General features: G+C 46.6%; 1 protein-coding gene across 3 annotated transcripts in view; it reads right to left on the reverse strand.

Annotated features, from left to right (window-relative positions):
- Window positions 1–6,137: 6,137 nt before the first annotated feature.
- Window positions 6,138–27,295, reverse strand: part of atp10b (ATPase phospholipid transporting 10B) — a 65,904-nt gene continuing 44,746 nt past the window's right edge. For all 3 annotated transcript variants that reach the window (XM_072717712.1, XM_072717714.1, XM_072717715.1), the window contains 19 exons: window positions 26,521–26,606; window positions 23,194–23,300; window positions 22,280–22,411; window positions 22,052–22,179; window positions 21,696–21,948; window positions 21,187–21,398; window positions 18,504–18,683; window positions 14,141–14,723; window positions 13,114–13,220; window positions 12,645–12,771; window positions 11,737–11,921; window positions 10,683–10,965; window positions 9,767–9,843; window positions 9,444–9,569; window positions 9,133–9,333; window positions 8,710–8,790; window positions 8,492–8,596; window positions 7,996–8,183; window positions 6,138–7,186 (listed from right to left, as the gene is read on the reverse strand). In XM_072717712.1, the coding sequence (XP_072573813.1) occupies window positions 6,895–7,186; window positions 7,996–8,183; window positions 8,492–8,596; window positions 8,710–8,790; window positions 9,133–9,333; window positions 9,444–9,569; window positions 9,767–9,843; window positions 10,683–10,965; window positions 11,737–11,921; window positions 12,645–12,771; window positions 13,114–13,220; window positions 14,141–14,723; window positions 18,504–18,683; window positions 21,187–21,398; window positions 21,696–21,948; window positions 22,052–22,179; window positions 22,280–22,411; window positions 23,194–23,300; window positions 26,521–26,606 (3,453 nt within the window). In that variant the 3' untranslated portion in view covers window positions 6,138–6,894. The remainder of the gene's footprint in view (window positions 7,187–7,995; window positions 8,184–8,491; window positions 8,597–8,709; window positions 8,791–9,132; window positions 9,334–9,443; window positions 9,570–9,766; window positions 9,844–10,682; window positions 10,966–11,736; window positions 11,922–12,644; window positions 12,772–13,113; window positions 13,221–14,140; window positions 14,724–18,503; window positions 18,684–21,186; window positions 21,399–21,695; window positions 21,949–22,051; window positions 22,180–22,279; window positions 22,412–23,193; window positions 23,301–26,520; window positions 26,607–27,295) is intronic.

Raw genomic sequence — 27,295 nt, forward strand, 5'->3', positions numbered from 1 at the left:
GCATGTGGGTCAATGTACTCCTCCACCTGCCGTTCCACCATATTTCGAAAGGTAAGTGCATATGTGCAGACATGCGCAGACAGACACGGATGCAGTTGCAGACAGACATACACACAAACAGCATACAAACAAACATGAATGATTATTGCCCAAATTCAGATTGTTTTCTTGTTTTAATTCCATATCATTCCTGTTTTATCATAAAATCATGAACTGTGCAAGAAATATCATGTCACTTTTGCTGCGTCATAGACGCGACATTCTTCAGGGTGACACACCCCCAGGCCCTTACGGGGCGACGCTGAGGGCAGCCTGCATGGCTCACGACAATCCTTTGGCCCTCAACACTGGCTGACAAAGATCAACAGAGCAGTGCTGCTGAGAGGCGCTTCCTGAAGATTACAGAGTCGGCCCTGCTGAACGATTTCTGCTGTTTAAACCCTGAGGTTCAAATATTTGGGAACTCTAGGTCAGAGGATCTCAAAATCCAGACGAACCGCAAATTACTGTGGGCCCAGTTTGTAATCCACCACATGAATCAATATGGTTAATGTGAAAATGCTTAACGTGGTTTGAACTGGAACCACCAAACTTATATACATACAGAACTCGTCATAACCACCCCCCCCCCCAGTAGACAGAGACTCAAAACAATCAGCGAGTGTTAAACCAGTCTTTGTGTTAAGTTCCTATTATTGTTATATATTGATGTCTAATGTAGAAAGTTATTGTTGATTCATTAAAGTTCATGAAATACTGTTTAGCTTGTGAATATTGTTCTGGACCTCTGACTTTGAACAGATGTTTTATCAAAAAGTTTGAGAACCCCTACTCTTGGCTTCCAAAGAATCTGGCGGACAGTGAAGCCACTGCAAGCACATCTGCTCTGCAAATTCATATCATAAACTCTATAAATTGCCCAGTTTGTGGGCTTCTGACCCCTGAACACAGAAAGCTCCATTTCATTGTCAGGAGCCTTTAAGCGGAACGCAGTGGGTCTCCACAAGCTCTTCGACATAACTTCAGGTTATATGTTTTTGTCTACACTCGCAAACAAACAGCCATTGTCATTCTCACACATAACCTAGCCTACGCTAACCCTACACCCTGTCAAATCAATGGCCATGTTCTCCGTTTTGAGAGAAAGGACACTGTAGGTAAGGATGGGGTTGCCCACTGTCAGCATGATGTTCTTCGGATGATGTCACAGTGTGTCATTCGGAACAGTTAGCACCACTGGTGTCATTCTGAGTGTGTCACTGTTTATATTATCCACAGTTACCCTTACAGCAGCACAGTCTCCAGTAAACACATGCACACACAAACGCAAAACAACAGATGTATGTTTACTGCTACAAAACGAAAGAAAGAATGGTAACACTTGAGGGGACACCAATAACTTAGTGATAACTCAGTTACTACTGAAGTACAAATAATGAACAAATCATGAACAAACATTGACAAAAAGATGTGTCATGAATGATTAATGATGAACAAACATGAGATCAGTATTTCACTTGCTATTCATGACTTGTTCCTTCATTACTTCCTTCATTAGTTCACAGAAGGTTTGCAGAATTAGATATAGTGACAAATATAGTAACTGAGATAAAAGATGCATCATGATTCATTAATGATGAATGGACATGAAATCAGTACGTAACTAAGACGTGGAGCGCACGCTGATTACAGCGCATTACCACACCCACCACAGGACAAACCACCTCAGGGATGAGCGCCTGAGCTCAGCCGGATGGGCGGTGATGCCTCAGCACCACACTAGTCCAAATGGACCAGTATGAGTTTCTTCTGGCAGCTAGAGCGCCAATCCTGCCATCAACCCCCAAATTTCCCTGTAAGTTGGAGGACCTGCATGCAGGGCTGGATGCAGATTAAAGTCAGACCCAGGATGAAGCGATTGCAGGTTAAGGGTCTTGGTCAAGGGCCAAAGGAGAAGGATCACTGCTGGCATTCGCGGGATACGAACCAGTGACCTTACAAACGCGGGCACAAATCCCTAACCTCAGGGCCACCGCTCCTCCAACTAACCAAGACGTAGTTTGTGGTTAATTAATACATAAGTAATAGCAGAATTTTATGTGTTCCGTCAAGTAAAGTGTTACCAAAAGAACAAATAGCTGCAGCCCTTATATGTAACAAGTGTGCTGATCAAGTGCAAATCGACGCCATGCAGGAAGGCATCAGCAAACTCTGGCTTCAGGTGCAGCATCTGGGCTGTGCCGGTTACAGGGCCAAAGCACGTAACTCACAGGATTATGTTTTTGTCCTGCTTCACTCCTTTATGGATAGTAACAGACAGACAATCTGAATAATAAGGCAGCGTGGGTGAGATTCCAGCCTGGTTTACGCCGTGTCACATGGGCACGCTGAACATCGGGGCATGTGAAGCACAGACAGAGGCGGAACGGCACGTTACTGGGACTCTGAGTCAGTGCTTCACCCACGTGTCTCCTGCAGCTTTCTTAGGGCATGTGGGGCCCCTCCTTAGACAGACCGGCAGGCTGTGCCCCGCCCTCTGCCGTCCTCATTAAAGCCCATGGTTTGCACCCATGTCCCAGGAGAAATCTGCCATCCATTTTCATCTTTGGAGCTTGAAAAAGGGGAAAATGAAAATGGCAAGTGGCAGGTTCTGAGCATGACTCTCTCCTATTACAATGGAAATGAGTCACCTCCTGTTCACTCTGGCCCCCATTTAAGGGCTGAATGTGTCTCTCCCGGGGCCTGTAAAGTCTCCCGTCTTCAGCTGGGCTGAGGAATCGTCCAGAACAAACTAAACGTCTGACTTTATGGTCTGTCTCATTGGCCTGATTTGAATTGATGTCATCCAACATAAAAAACCAAGACAACAATCACTGTCCGGTCCTGAAGTCTTTCACAGTCCGATTAAAGCTGATTTTGCCAGCATTGCAGACACGCAGGCTGAATTTGACAACATGAATTTTCATGTCGAGCAACAGATCTACAGATTTAAGCCTGGAAGATTTGAAGACTTTCAGAGAAACATAATTTTTTCACTCTGAAGAAAACAACCTCTGAGTCTTGTGGGTGAAGGAGAAACAAAGCAGTTATGTAACAGCTAGAGTATTAATCTATGTCAGTTCCTGGGGGGGGGGGGGGGGTGTTGGCAGCGATTGTAATTCACTCTGACCTACAGAACTCTGCCGCACCCCCACCCCCCCGCTGCACAAGCGGCGGTTCCTGACAAACGGGATTCAGGTAAGTGCTGGAATTCAGCCGAACGTGCCAAATGCTTAACCGGTTAGAGATGCCGGGGGACGCTTCCGAAGGCGAACCTCGACAACGAACAATGAACAGGGAACATCGACACCGAACACCGACACTGAACACCAACACCGAACACCGACGGCAGGCTGTAGCGCGTGAACAGACCCCCAGACCAGCCAGGGACCTCCTTCTGCGGCCGTGATTCTTCAGTTGTGCTCCTTCTGCTCCCCCCCGTAGGGGAATCTTCTTAAACAGCTTGATGCCATGACAGTATTATTTGCTTCTACTTATCTGTGTGTTTTGTCGGTGTCGTGCTGTTAGTATCGTGTTATGTCACCTGTACAAGTCAAAACCGCGTCAGCATTTCCCGGGTCGGAGTTCCCCGGCGCGAGTCGTATAACCTGACAGAGAAATGGCTCTTTTAACTGTTGCAAAGAGGAGGACAGTTCTGTGTGCTTTGGCACAGCACGGCAGCTGTCTGCCCTCGGGACGCAGAAGGCTTCTCGATGTATGATGTACGATGATATAAATGATCATGGCTTCCCAGCAGTACTCACAAGTTGCTGCCAAGAGTGTCTTTCCAGCACTCAGGCGAAGGAATGCACTCCTCACCCACAATCTGACTATTCATCTATTGTCGCTAAAGAAGATGCAGAGTTACGGGAATTACATGAGACCCTGAGCAGGACAAGCAGCTGAAAGATTGATGGATGGGTTATTTGAATGAGTAAACACTACCCATGAGTCCCTGCTTCCTCTGGCCCCAGCCTCACACATTAATAGCATGCTTCAGCAGGTCCATCAGCCCATGCTCTTCACGTTCTTCATAGGCCAGTAGGGTATCGCCTGACTTAGTGCACTTTACGTGATAAATGCCTCTTGGAACAACAAAACCACACTGTGATGGATTACTACTGAAAAAAACTCCACAGTACATCTCTACAGTAAAGACCCTAAGGCAGGAACTGATATATTTCCTGTATTATAATATTTTACAAATAATTTGTATAGCTTGCAATTTTGGGTTGTGTATAGTAAGAAGCACTACATTTACTTTATATAGCAGAAGGTTTAGTCCACAGTGACGTACAAGATCCATTCTGTAAATAATGACTAATGAGAAATCACACTTGATCCACAGCCAGAAAAATTATATTAAAAATACACCAGCATTTGACAGCCTCTTTACCTGACTTGCTTTGCACAAAAAAAAATAGTTTTGCACGGGTATTCACTGTTGAGGACACTAGTAACTTACCAGTTCTTATTACTAATCCAACATCGTCTATAACTAATATATATATAACTGAAGCTGACGTTTTGCAAAGCCTAGCTAAGCTCAAAATAAATAAATCACAGGGCCCTGATGGCATCTTACCTATAGTGTTAAAAGAGATGAGGGATATTATTTGCCGACCCTTAACATTACTGTTTCAAAAATCCTTATCTGAAGGTGTGATACCTTCTGATTGGAAGCATGCCAACATAACGCCCATTTTCAAAAAATGGGATAGAAGTAATTTGTCAAACTATAGGCCAATCAGTCTAACTTGTATAACTAGTAAAGTTATGGAGGCTATAATCAAAGAGAAAACGGTAGATTACCTGGACTCAAATAACATTTTGAGGGATAGCCAGCATGGATCCTGTTTAACAAATCTGTTGGAGTTTTTTGAGGAAGCTACTCAGGAAGTTGATGATAAGAAGGCCTATGATGTCATCTACTTAGATTTCCAAAAGGCTTTTGATGTTGTCCCCCACAAGAGGCTCTCACTTAAACTCAAAGCGACAGGTATTTTAGGAACTGTAGCGACCTGGATTGATAACTGGTTAACGGATAGGAAGCAGCGAGTAGTTATAAGAGGCTCAATGTCACAGTGGGCCTGCGTTCATAATGGGGTACCGCAGGGTTCAATTTTAGGACCACTTTTGTTCCTAATTTACATAAATGATATAGACACCAATATATACAGTAAACTGGTGAAATTTGCAGATGACACCAAGGTGGGTGGTGTAGCACATACTGAACTAGCGGCTCAGCAGCTACAGCGGGATCTTAATTTAATTAGTGACTGGGCTGACACCTGGCAGATGGAATTTAACATAGACAAATGTAAGGTACTCCATGTAGGGAGCAGAAATATAAAGTACAGGTATTTTATGGGACCTACTGAAATAAAGGTAGCTGATTATGAGAAAGACCTTGGTGTGTATGTTGATGCTTCCATGTCTCATTCTCGCCAGTGTGGGGAAGCAATAAAAAAGGCCAATAGGATGTTGGGGTACATCTCCAGTTGTGTGGAGTTTAAGTCAAGGGAGGTAATGCTAAGATTATACAATTCCTTGGTGAGACCTCACCTAGAATATTGTGTACAGGTTTGGTCACCATATCTTAAAAAGGACATAGCGGCCTTAGAAAAGGTGCAGCGTAGGGCCACAAGAATGATTCCTGGTCTTAGAGGAATGTCATACGAGGAAAGGTTATTTGAGCTAAATCTGTTCAGTCTCAAGCAAAGGAGACTGAGGGGGGACATGATCCAGGTCTATAAGATTCTAACAGGTTTGGATGCTGTTCAACCGAATAGTTACTTCAGCATTAGTTCAAATACAAGAACTCGTGGCCATAGGTGGAAATTAGCGGGAGAACATTTCAAACTGGATTTAAGGAAGCACTTCTTTACACAGCGTGTAGTCAGAGTATGGAATAGTCTTCCTGACAACGTAGTGCAAGCTGAATCCTTGGGTTCCTTTAAATCAGAGCTAGATAAGATTTTAACAACTCTGAGCTATTAGTTAAGTTCTCCCCAAGCGAGCTCGATGGGCCGAATGGCCTCCTCTAGTTTGTATAGTTCTTATGTTCTTATGTTCTAAATCACACAAACACGTTTTTTTGTTTGCGTTTTATTTGTTCTGGTGGTCTGTCACCATTTCTTTCAGATATAGAATAGCTGGACATTCAAGATCCTGCAATACTTCATTGTAAAATTCAGATGCCATTTTCTTATTGACCCTGAGCATTAATCAAACCTTAATGACGAATGACAAATAGAAACGGAAGAATGTCCCAAAAGCCATGTGTGTTTCATCAGCTCTGAATGATCTGCACAGTGTAATGATATCATCGCTACTGTACATCAAAAAAACAGGCAGGTTTTCGGATGTTACCCAAATCGGTAAAACAAACAAGGGGAGACAGAAGGGTAATGTAAAGAGAAGTAAAACATTCCTTCAATACATTTCTGTATGTCAGATATCTGCGACAGGAAAATGATCGTCCTTTGACATACTAAGCACAATCAAAACAATAAAAATACATACTTGTTAAAGACAAAATATGTTTTGTCAGACAGTAAACACATGAAGATCTCTAAATTGCACGACACTGGAAGAGTTCCAAAAAATATTTATATAAAGTACATGGAACTACAAAAAAATAATTTTTTTTTCTTTCAAGTATTTTTGATATTTAAAAAATATCAGTAAAAGTAAAAAAATAAACACTTGATTTTGCTCAGATGTGCATGCCAACAGTACTTTTCCCAGATGGATCATGTCTTTAAACAGTGGCCATTGATCTGGTGGCGTTTAATAGCTGCTCGAGTCCCAGTATAGGGCTAATACAGTAGGTCCAATGTGTCACATCCGCCTCTAGATCGTCATGGTGCTGATCGATCGCCTGTGACCGGGACTGAAAGGGTTCCCCGTATCTTCATTGCCGTCCTTGTGAAGAGTCAGGCCCCTGTCCACTGTGGGCTCTGTCGGGCTGCCTGGCTTCGTTGGGGAGGACAGGACCTGGTCAGGCACAGCTTCAGAAGTGCTTTCCTGGTTCCTCCATTCTCTGATCAAGGAGTCCCTGACTTGCGGGGAGAGCATGTCCAGCTGTCGAGCGCGAACCAAGGGAGACAAGGCCAGCGTGCCCTGCAGCACACGGAAAGTATACCTAGGGACGGGAGCAGAGCGTGACACTGCTGCTGACGGTGTGTGCGGCCTTACGCATCAGAAGGTACCCCGCAGGCGTGTTTGTGGTGGACACACTTGGGTAAGAGTCTTATACTTTGGAGAAAACCACCTGCTAGGAAATCGAAAAATGTAATCTATTCTAATTAAAAGACACCTTTGCTCATCCAAGAACTCAATCTATAATAATCTATTTAAATTATAAGCAGTCTCCCCGAATTTGGACTCGGAGACGTTCAATTCTACATTGATGACAAGACAATACAACAGGCATAAGATGCTGGTGAACAGACACTTTGGCCTGAATTGTTGATGAACAAAGATACGAATATAGTTCATAATCAGTGAAATCACTCTGACATAACGCTTCTCACTACATATGACTTACCGTTGTTTAGTAAGAGTTAATTGTAATTACATGAGGCCTGTAATTAACACGTGCGTGTTTTCATACTGATTGACTGAGCCATCTTAATGCCTACAATAGTGAAAAATTTAAAATGCAGCACAAGCAAGATTACCAGCGATATTAAACTGCTTAATAAATTGATTTACCCCTCGGAACGTGAAATAGCAATTATAGAATCAAATAAGTCTCCCACAGTAGCACTCTTGCATGAATAACAAAGTCAGCCCTGTTACTAATTTAAAAATTACTATTAGCCATGGTCACCTGGTGCGGGAAGTTATGGCTGCTTTCTAATTTTAAAAGCCCACATGAGCTGGAAGCTCCTTCTAGATCCTTCCTGCCAGCTTTTCCAGGCAGAGTAAAGCATCACAAGGGGATCCTACCTGGGCAAAAGGGCCAGAACAGTGGTGAGAATGCATACGAGGTAGAAGACTGGATCAGCCATCTGATTCTCCATGATCCAGTAGGGGTTGGACGGATGGTTGCAGTTGATACAGAGGGCACTGTAGGACAGGGCGATGATGAAGTAGAGCAGCACACTGCCTACCATGACCACCCAGTGCACTACGGTCTGAAAGAGAGACACTTCATGCTCGTTACGCATCCTGACAAACGTGGTATACGGTGCTTAGTGTTGATACATAGCTTAAGTATGACTGGCACGACGGAATCGATCCTGTTTCAAATTACTTCCGTGCGATATGCCACCTGAATGTGACCCAGATCGGCACATTAGATGAGTAATTTGAACAGTGCTGCACTTTTGCTGTATACATTTGAGAGCTAACTAGAGCATGAACAATACTGTCAGTCGATTCACAGACAAGAGCGGAATGCTGAATGAAACGTAAATTCCATGTTAATCCGATAAACACAGACCCAGGTCCTTATTTCAATTGCCAGGTGCAGCAGAATGGTAAACAAGGAGGCCGTGTTCATGGGCGTCCCGAAGGAGTAGACGTCAATGTCTGAACCTTGGTAAGCCTACAAAAAGAGACGAAGGACACGTGTGCATCGGAAAGCAAGTAACACCCTACTATGCAAAGCACATGAAACATGAAAAGAAATTAGCACTGGGATCCTCTTAACATTCTTACCAGGTATGGGACGAAAAAGCAGACCAGGCTTTGATAAAAGGCATCCAGGAGGGCGACCCAAAACGTGGTATGTCTGTAACCCTAAGAAACGGCATTGGGGGAAAAAGAAGGTCTAATTTCACCTTTACATACATCTGGTACTCTCTGTTACTCTCCTTTACATACATCTGGTACTCTCTGTTACTCTCCTTTACATACATCTGGTACTCTCTGTTACTCTCCTTTACATACATCTGGTACTCTCTCTTTATTTTCGCTCTATAAAGTAACATGTGCAGGTAATATATCTTTATTGGGAAAACCATGCACATTACGCTGCAACATCGACTCATCACTGAAACAGAGCTTCTGGAACATCGCAGTAGTTGACTGAAGGGATTTATGAAGATGACTAAAGTTTGGCCCCCAGCTACGGGCTCTGACCTCTGAGTTCTGGCCACTTTTGTACAGTTCTGGGAGGCTCAGTAGTGTCCCGGCTGAAATATCTCTGTCCAGGATGCCAAACACGATGGGTGGGACGGAAGTGAAGAGCAGGTTGAAGAATATCAACAGCCAGTAGTCGATCATGGCTGTCCCAGAAAAGCCACAGAAAAACTGGTACCAGAAAAGAAGGTTCACATACGCCTGAAACGAGATGAAAACCATGAACCAAGTAAACAAAATCGAATCACATGAGGCACTGTGTAAAAAATGGATGAGAAACAACAGGCTGATGTTTTTTTTGATATATTTACCACGTTCTTGTAGAAGAAGTAGATGACAGTGCCAGCCAGCCTGCTATAGCACCAGTGTCCATGCACTAGCAGCAACTTCTTGAGGTGTTTAAAGTGAGATATTGCAAAGTCACTGGCCATAACTGCCTGTGGAGCAACGACACGGCTTGTTGGGGGTGTAAGGAAATTTACGATGTTATTATTAGCCACTGAAGACAAAGGGCAGAGGAACAGATAATGTCACGTTTTAAGACTTGTCTTATATTGCTAATCAAGCAAACTTAGCTTAGGAATAACATATATGCCCTTGGAGAGAGAAGAGGAGAGACACTGTGGTGACAAACCTGCATCCCCTCTTGGCCGGAAATGCCAACGCCAACATCCGCGGCCTGGATCATACTGACGTCATTAGCGCCGTCACCTGCAGGGGACACGCTCTCAGCTGATGGCATTCACGCAAAAACAAGCCCCCAGTGAGCAAGCCAGAGGGGGAGCCCGTCCTCCAGGGGGCAGCAGAGGAAGCCCTAACCCTAACCAGACCCAAAGGGGGAGCCCGTCCTCCAGGGGGCAGCAGAGGAAGCCCTAACCCTAACCAGACCCAAAGGGGGAGCCCGTCCTCCAGGGGGCAGCAGAGGAAGCCCTAACCCTAACCAGACCCAAAGGGGGAGCCCGTCCTCCAGGGGGCAGCAGAGGAAGCCCTAACCCTAACCAGACCCAAAGGGGGAGCCCGTCCTCCAGGGGGCAGCAGAGGAAGCCCTAACCCTAACCAGACCCAAAGGGGGAGCCCGTCCTCCAGGGGGCGGCAGAGGAAGCCCTAACCCTAACCAGACCCAAAGGGGGAGCCCGTCCTCCAGGGGGCGGCAGAGGAAGCCCTAACCCTAACCAGACCCAAAGGGGGAGCCCGTCCTCCAGGGGGCAGCAGAGGAAGCCCTAACCCTAACCAGACCCAAAGGGGGAGCCCGTCCTCCAGGGGGCAGCAGAGGAAGCCCTAACCCTAACCAGACCCAAAGGGGGAGCCCGTCCTCCAGGGGGCAGCAGAGGAAGCCCTAACCCTAACCAGACCCAAAGGGGGAGCCCGTCCTCCAGGGGGCGGCAGAGGAAGCCCTAACCCTAACCAGACCCAAAGGGGGAGCCCGTCCTCCAGGGGGCAGCAGAGGAAGCCCTAACCCTAACCAGGCCCAAAGGGGGAGCCCGTCCTCCAGGGGGCAGCAGAGGAAGTCAAATGAGCAAGATAATCTGTGTGAAAATGGAGGCCAGTACCTATGGAAAGGGTCATGACCTTGAGCTTGTCTCGCACCAGCTTGACCACGGCGCTCTTCTGCAGCGGCGTCACACGGCAGCACAGCACCGATCGGCAGTGGCGGCTGAGCTCCAGCAGCCTGAGCTGCAGGCCGGCCTCGAAGAGCAGGCCCAACGTGTGGCCTTCCAGCACCAGGCCGAAGGTGGGGCCCCGGAGCCCGCGGGGGCTGCTCTGCCATGGGGGCTGCACACCATACCTCTTCACCTCCTCCAGGGTACAGTCCAAAAACGAATTGCATTCATCCTGTGGAAGAACGGACCACAGCACTACTGAGTCAGGCTGGGTGGCAGGTTTGTCCAAACTGTCACACACAAAGTTGCCTGTTACACTGGATATAATGAACAGTATTCTACTTGTTATGGAACTATAATAAGGCATTTTGCTGGCATTTCTTATGCACCATGTGACTGTGAGCTTAACTACAATCTGAATGACTTTTTGGCCTTCTCAAAAAATAAAAATAAAATGCTAAAAATACTCAACGATGATTAGCTGAGACCTAGTGTGACAGTGTAACAGTTACAAGGAGCACTTCAGCACGAAAGATGGATTATGAAAGACCTGAGATGGGCCACCTGGGCTGGAATTATTTAGATTATTTATCTATAAATTTATTTATTTATATGTCCATTTATTTATTTAAACATTAATGACTTGCTTCTTTCTATGCAAATACAACAAAGTACATAAGCTATTCTACTGATCCGCTCGACACACTTTCACGAGTGACTAATAGATCAGATGGATCACTACTGATTCTATTTTTATTTTTTCTCTGTGTGCTTATTTTAATTCCTTTTTCTTAAATGTCTGTAAAGCACCATGTAAACCCTGAGGTTAAAACAGTGCTATATAAATAAAGATAGAGTGATTGTTTGATTTTCCTACAAGATACATTTGAGCAGCGCCTCAGACATTTATCTATCCCAAGGACCTTCAGAGCTTAAATTCCCAAAGTGTGTGTGTCCCCAGTGTCAGACAAACACGCTGTCATTTCTGCGAGTGATACCGTACCAGGCTGGCTGTGCTGAGCGTGAACACCACGTCGCTCTGGTCCAGCAGTCTGCAGGAGTAGGCTATGTTCACAGCCGTCTCCTGCTTGTCACCAGTCAGCACCCACACCTGAATCCCTGCCTTCCGTAGTGATGCGATAGTTGCTGGGACATCCTCCTGTAGCCGGTCCTCAATCCCAGTGGCTCCTAAGCGAATGCATCATTTGAGACGAAAAATACAGGGCTCATTATGTTCAGTAGCTGCAGGATGTTTGAAAATGAAGATGGAGTCAAAATACTTGTACTGCGCCAATTACAACTTTCGTAATACAATTGGTGCACATGAATAGCAACACTGAACAGCTGTTTTCAGGCACAATTAAGCACACCTTCAGCTATGGGAATGAGGTGTATAAAATGACACACAAGATAACCAGAGGATAATGTTCCTACAGATGTCCTCTATGGTTTTCATGGCACCAGAAGATTCTCGTCTGATCAGAAGCCTTAAAACTTTGTACCTAAACCTGCTCTTAAGAAGCAACAGCATCATTTTAAAGACAGACCCCAGGGTATTTAAAACAAATAAATCACAAGGTCAAATTCTATATTATCTCATAAATAAAAGCTTATCGAGACTCTAAACCATAAATCACAAATGATAGCTATTATTATAAATTAACTGCTTTTTTCTCACAAGGACAAAGAAGGTTTTGCTGGCAGTCTGGAAGCAAGGTAAACTGCCGAAATACCTTAAATAAAGTATGATATTTAAAGGGTGCATCACGGTACAATACAAAATGTGTAACTCTTACACGCTCCGACAATAAGTCACCTGTGTCTTTGGGGACAATTTGACCCCAGGGGAGATGTGAGAGGCAACTATGAAAATATATGTTATTTCCTGCACATATTGAAGATGTTTCTTACCTAAAAGAGTCAGGTTAGTCTCTAAATGACTTGCAGTTTCCATGAGCAGCTCTTCTCTGTTGTCAATGGCCGACTCCGCCTCCTGTCTCACGGCCAACCAGTCAGTATAGGCCTGCAAGCTCATTACCTGGAAGGGAGGTGATGGAATCATAAGCACCATACAGAAAGTCAGGAGGATAAATGAATTTCCTTTCCAGGTCTCAAATCACAAAGGTTTCAGGCCCAAGCCATGGAAAGCTCCTGCTGCTAGGTTGTGGAGAAGGGTATTTCTGAGCAGGAAATTCAGTAATCTAGTAAGATTAAAATGTATATCCTGCTGTTTAAATGGATTGCAATCATGCTAAGCATGACAAAGCAGTTTCTAAGCAACTAAACAGATAAGAAGCCACCAAGAAGCAGCCATTACACTGTCACCCAAACCCAAAATTTACATTATACATCTTATTGTATACTTGCTATTAATATTTACCTTCTTAGCAATACACAGAGTGCGTAATCCATCTTTGGCATACAAGTGAAGGTGTCTCTGTGTCTTAGCAGCGATCCTTTTTCTTTTATTCTCCTCTGGTTGGTTTTCTAGGAAAATGAAAGGATTTGGCTATTTTTATTTGGCACCTTCATTTCAGTGGAAATAGCCGGAGTAGAGTAGCTGTCGCTAATGTGACCGAAGGGGAGAGAAGGATATCCAGGCCCGAGCACCTGTCCAGTGTGGGTGTCATCCTCCCTGCATTCATCTGCCTGCTCTAATGCTACGACTTCAGAGCTGCCCAGCAGAATCCGTGTACCTACACGACTACACGGCTAAGAAAAAGAACAGATGAAAAAAAGTCTAATTTTCTTTCACTGGAAACTTTCTTCAGAGGCATGCATTTTGGTGGAGACTGCAGCGAGAGTGTCAATGTGTTATTTTTGGAATCCACAAGAGGTAGAGCCACAGACACGAGAGAAATGGAACACGTGCCTTTAGCTCCTAACAGTCAGAAGACATGATCATGAAACCAGTCAATTCAGAGCTGCCTCTAAATGAGCTATTCTAAACACAAGCAGTGAGAAAGAGCACAGTGATCTGTAAAGACTCAATTCACAGTATAAAAGTTCAATAGCAATATTAAAGACAGCTTTTCCCTGCCAGGTGGCTTTTATCATACTCTTAAGTCATCTACTCTTACTTTGTTGGCAGAATTAACTTGATGTATTCTACTTTTAAATTTATCCACTGGGGAGAATTTTTCGAGACATATACGCATCATTTCCAAAACAAGAAATATAAACGTCACATGGTGTCACGTCAGAAAACATGCCTGCATCAACAGTGCTGGCAAAACGAATTCCTTTGGGGTTTGAGAATAGTCCTGGTGTCCAGAGGATACAAATGGGTCGTCAGCATTAAAATATGTACATTTTTCAACAGAAACAAAGGCCTCAAAGACGTTAACGAATTGCTAGTGGAACAGAGAATGGGAAGTAGGACCTGAAGTTCCTGGTGTTTCTCCTACCTGCTGATTTAGCCAGACGCTCCATGATGGCCGAGTCAGCCCCCTTGGTGTAGATGATGACCTCATTGGTCATCGGATGACGCACAACCACCGACATCCGCTTGCGTACGGAGTTGAAGGCCAGAGTGCCCAGTACCTCGAAGGTGAGCAAGGATCCCTGGGGAAGCCTAACGGTCACATGGTCAGGAGTGCGCCCCAGCAGGGTGTAGCCATAGGCTCTGGCGGCATGGACCAGCGCGGCCTCGTCGGGGCTCTCTGCCTCGTAGCACAGTCCGTCCGAGTTGGGATTGGCGCTTGTTTCCGTGGGCACGTCATCCGATGACGGAAGATCTGCTTCACTGTCCTCCAGACTGGTGTTCAGGGAGCCGCTGTCCGTGACTCCTCCCCTGTCCACTTCGTCTCCCGCCGGAACAGAGGCTGGCGGGCCGGCTGGGCTGGCTGGGCTGGCCGGGGAGGTGGGGCCGCTCTTCTCGGGGATGGAGTGCAGCGAGGCGATGACGTGGCTCAGAGAACCGAGCCTTTTCAGCAGGGTCTGAATGTGACCCAGGGACTTCAGCGTGGAAGAGTTCAAGGGGCCTGTCACCTGGAAACCCAGCCCACATCATCACAACCAATCAGGGAGAATCGCCGTTCAAAGACACAGAATCACAAACAGAACCAAGAGAAACCTGAACATGGGCCAAAAACATTACACTCAGTGGAGAGGATGGACCTGGTACCTGGGTAATCGAAACCGGAGGCCGTTTCACAGCCGGCCATGAATCTCACCTTAGTAAGGACTTCATCTGTGAATGACCTTCTATCACATTTATCCTTGTCAGGAGGAATGATTTTACCTTTTTGTGATGAAACTATTTTGTTTTTTCAGCATTCAAACATACATTAGAATCGACAAAAGATGCCCAGAGTGAGCGATACGAGCAAGCAAGCCTACCCAGAGACAGGAGTGAGAGAGCGAGCGGGCCCAGAGACAGGGGTGAGAGAGCGAGCCTGCCCAGAGACAGGAGTGAGAGATCGAGCCTGCCCAGAGACAGGAGTGAGAGAGCGAGCGGGCCCAGAGACAGGGGTGAGAGAGCGAGCCTGCCCAGAGACAGGAGTGAGAGATCGAGCCTGCCCAGAGACAGGAGTGAGAGAGCGAGCGGGCCCAGAGACAGGAGTGAGAGATCGAGCCTGCCCAGAGACAGGAGTGAGAGAGCGAGCGGGCCCAGAGACAGGAGTGAGAGAGCGAGCGGGCCCAGAGACAGGGGTGAGAGAGCGAGCGGGCCCAGAGACAGGAGTGAGAGAGCGAGCCTGCCCAGAGACAGGAGTGAGAGATCGAGCGGGCCCAGAGACAGGAGTGAGAGATCGAGCCTGCCCAGAGACAGGAGTGAGAGAGCGAGCGGGCCCAGAGACAGGAGTGAGAGAGCGAGCCTGCCCAGAGACAGGAGTGAGAGAGCGAGCCTGCCCAGAGACAGGAGTGAGAGAGCGAGCCTGCCCAGAGACAGGAGTGAGAGAGCGAGCCTGCCCAGAGACAGGAGTGAGAGATCGAGCGGGCCCAGAGACAGGAGTGAGAGATCGAGCCTGCCCAGAGACAGGAGTGAGAGATCGAGCCTGCCCAGAGACAGGAGTGAGAGAGCGAGCGGGCCGAGAGACAGGAGTGAGAGAGCGAGCCTGCCCAGAGACAGGAGTGAGAGAGCGAGCCTGCCCAGAGACAGGAGTGAGAGATCGAGCGGGCCCAGAGACAAGAGTGAGAGAGCGAGCCTGCCCAGAGACAGGAGTGAGAGAGAGAGCGGGTCCAGAGACAGGGGTGAGAGAGCGAGCGGGCCCAGAGACAGGAGTGAGCGGGCCTAGAGACAGGAGTGAGCGAGTGGGTCCAGAGACAGGAGTGAGCGAGTGGGTCCAGAGACAGGAGTGAGCGAGTGGGCCCAGAGACAGGAGTGAGCGGGCCTAGAGACAGGAGTGAGCGAGTGGGCCCAGAGACAAGAGTGAGCGAGTGGGCCCAGAGAGAGACGCACGCAGGCCTCACTCACTTCTCAGTAGCATTTCAAACATGACCTGGAAAGACCGTCTGCTGGGACGTGATCTGAAGGCTAAGCAGTGTGAGCACCAGCCCAGACTGATGCGAGATGAATAAAAAGACAGAACTTGAAAGCGTGTCGTGGAAAAAACATAACACATATCAGAATTCAACCAGGGCACTTTTACACTTTCTCAAAATTCCAAATGAAACTGCAGTCCGAAAGGACACCTTTAGGTGTTCCTTAATTAGGCCAGTGTGTCCCAAGCTGGTCCTCGGGGGCCAGCAGACACTCCATGTTTTTACTCCTCTCCAGCTCCCAGTAGGCAGCAAAAATGTGGACTGTCTGACAGGGAGCTGGGAGGGAGCAAAAACATGGACCATCTGTGGGTCCCCAAGGACCGGACTGGGAAACACTGATTGAGGCATTAGGGGAGTCTGCAGGTGCCCTCCTATCTATGCCAGCACTGTGCACTGACTGAAAGGAAGCACAGATATGGAGTCATTTAGCACAGAGAATGTCTGCTGTGCTCATAGATCACGGGGGTTTAACTGCTGGCAGAATTTCACCTCTGCAGAATCTGCTATATATAATTGGTACCATGACATCACTAGCAGTATATATAATTTAGATTAAATAGTGCATGAAACAGAGCACTTAACTGAGCATAAAACTTAAATAATACATTTCTGAACTACTGAGTGTGATCTTACAATATCATATTTATAAGAAGTGGGTCATTTCAATTACAAGGATTTTTAAAAATTGTGGAACGATAATCATTACTGCAACACGAACATAATATATTCAGAACCATGTTTAGTGTTAAAGTACAAAAGCTTTAAACAACATTAAACCAGCAATTTATCTGATTTGCAGATTAACACACTTGTGTAATATTTCATAATGAATATGATTATTTTATTGTGATTAATTAAGTGACATAGTTTCTACTGAATTAAAAATGACTCAATTTAAATAAATAATTAGGGGCCACATCACTTGTGCCCACTGTTATATGTCTACCAAAGACATAAATAAATCATGGATAAAAGGAAGAGGTTATGGAACTGGGTTTATATACATAGATGCATCCGCAGATCAGGGGTGCAGTTTAATAGTGGTCCTGTCGCTGCCCCACACGCAGCCCAGATTATCGCTCTGACCTCTTTATGTAAATTACATTTTTACACCGCACATTTTAAGACAGATGATCTAAGAAACTGGACACATGACCAGGCATGACCCTTGCAAAAAAGAAACTGCATAAAGTTAAATTTTGGATTATTTAGAAAATGTTGAGACTTTTGACACATGAAAGAGTTTCACTGCACCTCTGCATCGTACGAGAGTCCATAGAGGACATCCCTCATAACCTTTTTCTGTCTTGTTATGTTGAGATTATAACTTATTTTTCTTGTGATCTCAGCTTAGCCAAAGATGTTTTCTCGAGATCACAGTTATTTTCTTGAGATCACAAAATAACAGAAGCTGTCATCTTTGGAAAATAAAAGTTGTAATTAGACACACAAACAGCATTCGACTAAAGTGCGAGGGATGCCACAAAAAGCTCCACGGTTACGGCTATTCAATCGGCACATATTTTATTGCATTGCCACTGAAGATCTATAATTCCCTTCCATGTGCTACATATAAGGGGGGGGGATTCTCCCCTGTAGTGCAAAATGAATTTCAAGCCCAGAATGCATGTCCTCTATGGGCTTCTGTAGCATTGAGATGTAGGGAATTATTATGTTTCAAAGCAGCAGTAAAACTGCATCTCACGCAATTATGCTTAAACTTTGCAATTATTCCATGTGCGTGTTGAACCGTGAGGGATATCTTTACGGATCATGGATCGACTACGATTCGTTACATCACTGGCAAATTTGCATTACAAATCTATTCTGTAGTACTATAGTTCTATAGTACTTCTTAGAAATGTTTGAAATTTTCAGATTCCGAGTTTTTGCAATGCATCAATGCATTGTGATGTGTGATACTACTAATAATATATAGAATATGCCCTTTTCCCCTTTATATATTCCATGCATCGGCATGGAATATATAAAATATTCCAGTCGGACGGTGACTACACCAGCTTGGTTTGGTCATACTCTCGGCCCGGCTAGTAAGCAGGACCGCCGCGTCAGCAAACATACGGGTCAGACGCGGCTTGCATACTTTGCAATGGAAAATCACCAGTTTGCGGTACGGCTCAGTTCTTGTTGACGGTGGAAAGGCGCCAGTTGACAAGACACTATTTATGTTGCGTTATTTTTATTGATTTCCGTCATAGCTGAATAGCTACAGTTATTCTAGGTGATGAGTGGAGGTTGGGGCAGAGCCGCTGCGGGGATGCCTACCCTCTGCCTCGGGTGCATTGCCGTGGACACCACCACAGTGTTGCAGACGGCCAGCGCCAGGAAGAAGTCCATGTAGCAGGCGCCGCCGCCGATGCGACTCACGCGGCCCCACGCCTCCATCTGACCGGCCTCGTCACCGGTGATCCGCTGCAGCCTCCAGTCCGGCGCCACGTCGGTCTCCTGCGTGACGGGTTCACAGTGCGGTCACAGACGTGTGGAGCGAGTTCTGCTGAAATGAGCCTGGCTCTCGAAGCGGGAGGACGCCAGCTTCATTTCGGGACACGCAATCTGTTTCGCTTGGCATGTCTTTACAGCTATTAACTCCATTAATTAAGCCAGTGCATGTCTTCTACATTTCTACAGCAACCGCTCGTCATGCCAGCTAATGCCAGTTAGACGCTACGCAGACCACAAAATAGGGGTACAGTCCAGAACAGTTTTCTAGGAAGTCGCATTATACATATTAAACTGAGAGTGCCCACCCAAAACAGCAAGATTACGTCACTTGTATACGCTAGAATGGGACTATATAATCCCCACAGATAGCCATCATTTTGTATTTGACATTCATATAACGATAATAAAATGCTATTATGGATGACATGGAACAGTATTCTCTTTGTTGATTCACTGTAATGGTTTTATAAAGCATTACTGAGTGTGACCTCAGCTCTGGCTCTTTGGTGAATTAGCTAATAAGGAGGCATGATCACATGATCACCAGCTTTGAGAAATAAGTAACTCCGATGGATATGCAGGTGAACATAACAGTGATTCTCCAGGAAATGTAGGAGGTCACTGTTTGAACAGATGATTTCCCTTCAGTCATACTGTAGAAAAGAAGCACTTATGGACAGATCCGGCTTCTCAGCAAGGGCAGGAGACGGCAGCCAGCCAAAAGAAACCCACTGACTTGTTATTGTAGTAACTCGTGTCTCAATGGCATCAGGTGACTTGGATGTGCACGCACGCTGAAAATTCTGCAACCACCATCCACGGTCAATTTGCCACAGTGTGCCCATATGCTCACGCAAGGAAAAATAGTACCACGGATGTGGAGAGACCCAGCCCATATGGAGAGCATGCTGGGAGCATGTGGTACCAGGGCCCCGTCAGGAAGCCGGACCCTGCATGACCACGGTCAAATTTGGGTCTTGCGGAGCAGACGAGAGGAAGAGCAGAGGAGATTAGCGGTTAGTCACCTGGCTAAGTGCGAAGGGGCTCTGCAGCGCCCCAGGGAGACTCGGGCTCGCTTGCCAGATGTCGAGAGCATCACGCTCCGCCTGCAGGGATGCCTGAATCTCTATTCCTGTCTCACCCAGAAGTCTGTCTGCCTCACACCACATACTAAAAAAAGCCCTCTGCCTGCCTTAGAGAGCTCCAGCAGGGTATGAGCTAAGTCATACTCTGAGTGTGACCCGGAATTTGGCAGAGAAGAACCATAATTGGTGCTTTCAAGGAGAAGGAGGAGTCGCATTAGCGCCCCCTAGGGACACGTTGGGTGCCAGCAAGCTGTCGATCGCGTCTATTGAGAAAGAGTGTCGGCTCTACTGCACGGTGCAACGTGATGCAGAGTTGGGAGAAATGTGCGTCTGGGTGAGAAGGTGCTCTCTGACCTCACGGTTTCTGGGGATGGCTTACAGCTGCAGTGTTGTACAAGGTCCCCAGTGGTGGGCTGCTGCATGGACAGAGGGGCTTTTTACCGGTAACAGTAACTCATCTCTCTTTGTTCGGGTGTCAATGAGCGAATAATCACTGCTTCGGTTTGCAAGTTGAAAGTGCTCTCATAAACACACTTCATTAAAGCTAGACCATTAATATCTATGCAGTTCAACCTTTAAACCTCTAATGTAATAATAATGTAGTTCACAGGAGCATCCTTTTCAGGAAGGATGGAAGGTCTCCCTAGAAGAAGAGGCCCACCTACACTAAAGCATGCATATTTTACATGGCAAAGAAGATGGAATATGTTAAAAAATCCCACCTAAAGCTCCTGTGTAATGGACCCTAAGCAATCCAGAGATGACCCACCCAGACTTACCCTGACAGCACTGCTCCGGCCCACCACACCAGGACCAGGACACACAACTCCTCCCACTGCCCGCCCCCAAGCCCGGGCTGCGATACCCATACCGACTTCCCCAGTTGTCCCCCTGAGACGGTAGGCCTGGCCCTGCTCTGTATTAACATCCCTCTGTCTCAAGCACTAGTGTTTACTGTGTGTGATGCTTGATTTGTTACTTCCACTGGCACATGGCCCATTAAAGTGGGCCATGTGCTCACTGCACCTCCTGCCCAAAGCGATGCACTGCACCTCCTGGCCAAAGAGGTACACTGCACCTCCTGCCCAAAGTGGCTCACTGTACCTCCTGCCCAAAACAGGCACACTGTACCTCCAGCTCAAAGAGGCTCCCTGCACCTCCTGCCCAGAGAGGCTCACTGCATCTCCTGCCCAAAGAGATTCACTGTACCTCCTGCCCAAAGAGAAGCACTGCACCTCCTGCCCAGAGAGAAGTACTGCACATCCTGCTCAAAGTGAGCACACTGCACCTCCTGCCCTAAGAGCCTCACTGCACCTTCTGCCCGGAAAGGCTCACTGCACCTCCTGCCCTAAGAGGTGCACTGCACCTCCTCCACAAAGAGGCTCACTGTACCTCTTGCACTGGCCGTGACAGTGACTCACCAGGGGGCTGCTGAAGGCCACATCACTGTGGGGGCTGAGCGTGACCTCGGCCTGGCCACGCACGCCAATGCGAGCCCGGGCACTGTTACAGCGCCTGAGAGCAGCGGCGCTTTTCCCCTTCAAGAATTGGAGCCGTGAAGGAACTTTCTTCTGCGGGAAAGCGGGATCCTCCTCATCCGATTCAGCCTCGTCGAGGGCAGCCAGGCGTAGTGCTGTTAGCGGACAGCAACATTCATAGACATGGCGTGTTACGGCACATTTGGAGGACAATGACTTCCGCGATGCATTCTGCAGTATCATTTTACTCTGGAGGTACTATATAGTACAGTTTTTCCCAACCCAGTCCTTGGGGACCCACAGACAGTCCACGTTTTTGCTCTCTCCAAGCTCCCTGCGTACCAGGAGCAAACCATGGACCATCTGTGGGTCTCCGAGGACCATACTGGGAAACACTGATGTAAAGTGTCTTTCTTTAGGGCATCCGATCATGCAGAGTGATGGAGGCTCACCATTTTCTTTGTGGCAGTACTCTGTCCCCATGATACTACATCGCCGGAATACCATCTTGTTCTCGGTAAGAGTGCCCGTCTTGTCCGAAAAGACGTACTGGATCTGCCCGAGGTCCTCTGTGATGTTGAGGGCCCTGCACTGCACGCGGCTGTCTGTCTCCTCGTCGTACAGGTCGACATCATTAGTGATGAAGAAGATCTGCCCCACTTTGATCAGCTCGATGCTCACATAGAGCGAGATGGGAATCAACACCTGTTAAAGCGGGATACGGCGGCTGGTTTCAGACACATTACCGTTTTAGGACCTGGTGCTGGAGAGATATGCCAAGTTACACTTAGACACACGTAAACTGTACCTGCAGGAGGATGATCATGGTGAAGAACATGTAAAACCCCGACAAGGATGGAGGAATGTACACGTTGCTGCTGTCCGGGGGCACAAACGGGGGGGTGCTGGGAAATGTTCCCAGCCAGAAGTACTGGCCTATGTGGAGAGAGGCAGAGCGGCTGTGTTCTTTCACACATTCATTTTCTCTTCACTCTCTACTCGATCATGGCTTTTCATTTACGGTCTGTCACGTTACCGAGGGCTCCGATAAGACACATGATGAAGAGGATCCCCACACAGAAGAGCACGTCAGTGTTCATCTTCCTCTCCAGCTTGCTGCGCTTGTATCTCGGCCCCTTGTTGTTGAGCATGGCCTTTGTCTCGTGTCCTACAACAGATACATTAATTTGCTTAATCAGCAAAGCCTACTGTCACTGTTTGATGACCTAATTTAAAATCAAAATAATATAGAAACCAAGAGGAAGAAGTTCTCTGGTGCTCTTAAAACCAACATGATTATTTTCAGCTCATACACCGATAAACATTCTAAGTCAGCACTTTCCCAAATTACCTGCTGAGGATTATGAACATATAGCATTGATAAATCAAAGCAAATGAAGGTTTCTAGGAAGAGCAAGGCATGCAGCCTCAGTGAGATTATAAGGAAAAGGATGGTCTGTTATCAGTGTCAGGCTCTGAACTGAACAGTCAGACACACCTTTAACTTCCACTGAGATACTGAGAATGACTTTTAATCAATCATATCTTGCAACACTCATTTAAAGGTGTGGAGGGCTGCAGTGAACAGAGACAGGGAGGAGCAGAGGCGGAGGTCAGAGGCAGAGACATGAGGCAGAGGCCATAGGAGGAGACCTGAGGCAGTAGTCAGAGGAGGAGGCCTGAGGCAGAGGCCTGAGGTGGAAGCCAAAGGAGGAGGCCTGAGGCAGAGACCTGAGGTAGAAGCCAGAGGAGGAGGTCTGAGGCAGAGACCTGAGGCAGAAGCCAGAGGTGGAGGCCTGAGGCAGAAACCTGAGGAGGAGGCCTGAGGTGGAAGCCAGAGGAGGAGGTCTGAGGCAGAGACCTGAGGCAGAAGCCAGAGGTGGAGGCCTGAGGCAGAAACCTGAGGAGGAGGCCTGAGGTGGAAGCCTGAGGCGGTAGCAGAGGGAGTACCTGCGTACACCACGATGCCGGCGGCGCTGTCAGTGTTCCTCATGGTGCAGCCCCGCAGCAGCAGACTTTCTCTGCCAAAACCGATCTTCTTCTTCTCTGGCATGGCTCTGAAATGTTAAGCATCCATCCGTCCCAACGTGTTATTGTTAAATACCAGTCATTTCAGTTATCATTCCTGCTACGGTATCATTCTTTTCTTGCAAGTTTTGCAGTTTCCCTTTACGGCTGGCTAATGGATGAGCTGCTGGCTGCGTAAATCCTTAATAGACTGTGCTGTCAGATGCAGATGAGCTTTTTGATAATGGCTAACGAAGTGAGGCTGTTATGGGGGAAACACAAAGTGTGTTCATGATGGGGGCTTTGGGTAGAGGGCAGATTCTGCAAGTCCAGCCAGCTGATGAACGCTAATGAGCCTTCAGCACGGACAGCTCTTCTTCTCACTAACCGCAAGCAGAAGGCCAAGGGCTCTGGCACCTTTGCTTTGGTGTAAGTCAAATTTCCTATCATCAGTCCTGTCATTATAACTGCCGAGACAAAAAACTCTTTATCCAATTCTAATTTATTCAGCTGTAATTGCACCCGAGTTCATAGCTTAATGTGTATGACACCCACCCCATGATGCAAAAACTGATGCCATAAACCAAAGCAAGTCAAACTGAGTGGACCTCTTGGCTATAACCTCATCAGCCCAGCATGAGCACTTGAGCACGCAGAGCCACACAGCAAAGCACATTTGTCCAGGACTGACAAATAATTTATCTGAAGGTTGTTTAGCACTAGGGGGTCATGATGTCCGGACCCATTCTGAGAAAGGCTCCGCCGACCCCCAATACAGGACCAACATAAGATCAATGCATCAACAAATGGGTTGGGACGTTGGAGTACAGCAGTGGGTTGCACCAGCTTAGCGTAAGCTCGGTCGTATGGTCGGGTGTAAAGTGTACCTTAAATCACACGTTAAAACTAGCTAGTTTGAAACTAGCTCTACATCTTTTGTCGATTACACTACTGCTACCTCAGTTACATCGTAGTTAATAGCTACCACATAAAAATATTGTTGCACAGAATGATGTTTTCCCTGTGGACAACCAATCACTATCATTATCTGATATTACTGGAACTAGCTCGCTGTTCCACATGTTTGTCGAGCTTGGGTTATATGTAGCTACCGGATTGTTTTCTCTGTATTTTTAAGAAGTATTTAACACAGAGCTGTAATGAAACCTGTAATGTGGTAGGTGAGGGGTGACGGAAGAAGTGCGTTCCTTAGGTAGCTTTCTTTGGCTCGTTTTATGGTATTTGAGTCACGGATCATGGTTGAGTTTCCCGAAGCCTTCTTAACGCTACGTCGTTCATTAGTTCTATCTTTTAACACAGAACTTAAGAACGACGTAGCGTTAAGAACGCTTCGGGAAACTCACCCCAGATCATTTTTCTGAAGAAAGAGAAATATAAGATTGCTTTCCATGTATTACTTAAAGAACTGAAAGAAAACTCAAAGCGAGGAACTTTTAACATGCCCTATTCATGTCAAAACACAACTGCTTTGTCTATATTTTTTAACTGGAGGACATAGAGTACATCATTGTCTAATTTTTTCTCTTATTTCTCTCATGATCTCACCATAGCCAAAGTTGTTTTCTCAAGATCATAAAATAAGTTTGCTAAAAAAGGAGAAACCCCCCAAAAAAGGAGAAACCCAGTTTGAGAGTACCAAGATGAATAAGTGCCCTCTATAAAGAGATGGAGCAGCCCAAAAGAGCCAGACCACAGCAGTGCACTGGCCTGTCCATCAGCCACTATAGTAGGAAACCAAGGACAACCCTCTGATAAACAGACAGCTGTAAAAGGGCCTTTTCAAAGACCTGCCCCTTTGGGAACTGTGCAAGAACGGCTTTGGTGATGTGATATGATGTGATGTGAGATATGATAAATTGTTATACATCAGGATCAGTTATTCCCCCATACAGATGTATACTTGAGGACTCTAAAGTCATAACCAGCCTTTCTTCACTGGTCAGCATCTCAGGTGAACACAGCCTACCATTACTCACTCAAGTGGTACCTTAGAGTCAATGTATTAACTAATGAATGTAGCAAAAGCCTCATTAGCCATGTTTCCAATTTAAATATCTTACCACAATCATATATTCATATATTCATAAAGATGCAATGCTGTATTTGTGAGCATAAATTAGAGGGTTATGATCTTTTAATGCCACTGGTGTCTTCATCTTGGGGCAGAATAAAAACAGGAAGAGGTTGACAGAAGTCCTGTTTACACACCAATCTGGTGGCACGTGTGTGATAAGCTCCCTTAGCAGAAGCAAAGCGCAGTGCCCGGCGGAGGTGAGGTAGACAGCTTACAGGTATCCTTTAAAGAAACAGAAGCAAAGTGCAGTGCCCGGTAAAGGTGAGGTAGACAGCTTACAGGTATCCTTTAAAGAAACAGAAGCAAAGCGCAGTGCCCGGCGGAGGTGAGGTAGACAGCTTACAGGTATCCTTTAAAGAAACAGAAGCAAAGCGCAGTGCCCGGCGGAGGTGAGGTAGACAGCTTACAGGTATCCTTTAAAGAAACAGAAGCAAAGCGCAGTGCCCGGTAAAGGTGAGGTAGACAGCTTACAGGTATCCTTTAAAGAAACAGAAGCAAAGCGCAGTGCCCGGCGGAGGTGAGGTAGACAGCTTACAGGTATCCTTTAAAGAAACAGAAGCAAAGCGCAGTGCCCGGCGGAGGTGAGGTAGACAGCTTACAGGTATCCTTTAAAGAAACAGAAGCAAAGTGCAGTGCCCGGTAAAGGTGAGGTAGACAGCTTACAGGTATCCTTTAAAGAAACAGAAGCAAAGCGCAGTGCCCGGCGGAGGTGAGGTAGACAGCTTACAGGTATCCTTTAAAGAAACAGAAGCAAAGCGCAGTGCCCGGCGGAGGTGAGGTAGACAGCTTACAGGTATCCTTTAAAGAAACAGAAGCAAAGCGCAGTGCCCGGTAAAGGTGAGGTAGACAGCTTACAGGTATCCTTTAAAGAAACAGAAGCAAAGCGCAGTGCCCGGCGGAGGTGAGGTAGACAGCTTACAGGTATCCTTTAAAGAAACAGAAGCAAAGCGCAGTGCCCGGCGGAGGTGAGGTAGACAGCTTACAGGTATCCTTTAAAGAAACAGAAGCAAAGCGCAGTGCCCGGCGGAGGTGAGGTAGACAGCTTACAGGTATCCTTTAAAGAAACAGAAGCAAAGCGCAGTGCCCGGTAGAGGTGAGGTAGACAGCTTACAGGTATCCTTTAAAGAAACAGAAGCAAAGCGCAGTGCCCGGTAGAGGTGAGGTAGACAGCTTACAGGTATCCTTTAAAGTGTGTCAGGTTCTTGTTGGGCTTCTCACAGACCACGGTGCCGCCGAAATGCTCTGGCTGAAATGAGCAATTCTGAAAAACAGACAAATGAATGCCTTTAATAATACAATTCATATTTTCAGATGATAAGTTTGGTCAACATGTGTGTCTGAATGACAGTACTGCTACTGTATACAGCAGGGTTATTCAACTCACGCTCCTCGAGGTCCGAGCACTGCTGGTTTTCCAGCCTTCCTTTACCTGTCAGTCAGGTGTGAAGCCTCTGACCAATCAGAATCAGTAATTATTAAACAACTACCTGGGGGAACTGAAAACATGGCCTGGATTTGGAATCGAGGTCCAGAGTTGAAGAACCCTGGTATACAGCTAATTCCTCTTCTGTTTCAGTTATTGGTATAACATCCACTGATCCTGTGGTCAATCACCATTGACTTCTGATTCAGTTATTTCTATAGGAGCCTGGAGCCAGTGGCAGGAAGCATACAGTGGGTGACGTGGTCTGTCACAGCGGACGTGCATGGAGAAAAGCAGAAAGTCTGGGAAGCTGCTCCAGCAGACTGTAGGTCTCTGCAGCACAGTGCAGACCAGGCATGTGCCAACTCCATGGACATGAACATCAGCAAATAAAGCGCAATATTATCATGGCTCAAAGTAATGTTTACAGACAGTTTAGCCCGTTGCTAAGTGACTGCTAAGTTATATTCTTAAGGAATAAATCAGTGAACATAACTCGCTTAAGAACAGAATTAAAAATTGCCATA

The sequence above is a fragment of the Paramormyrops kingsleyae genome, chromosome 10 (genome assembly GCF_048594095.1).
Source record: "Paramormyrops kingsleyae isolate MSU_618 chromosome 10, PKINGS_0.4, whole genome shotgun sequence".
Lineage (NCBI taxonomy): Eukaryota > Metazoa > Chordata > Actinopteri > Osteoglossiformes > Mormyridae > Paramormyrops > Paramormyrops kingsleyae.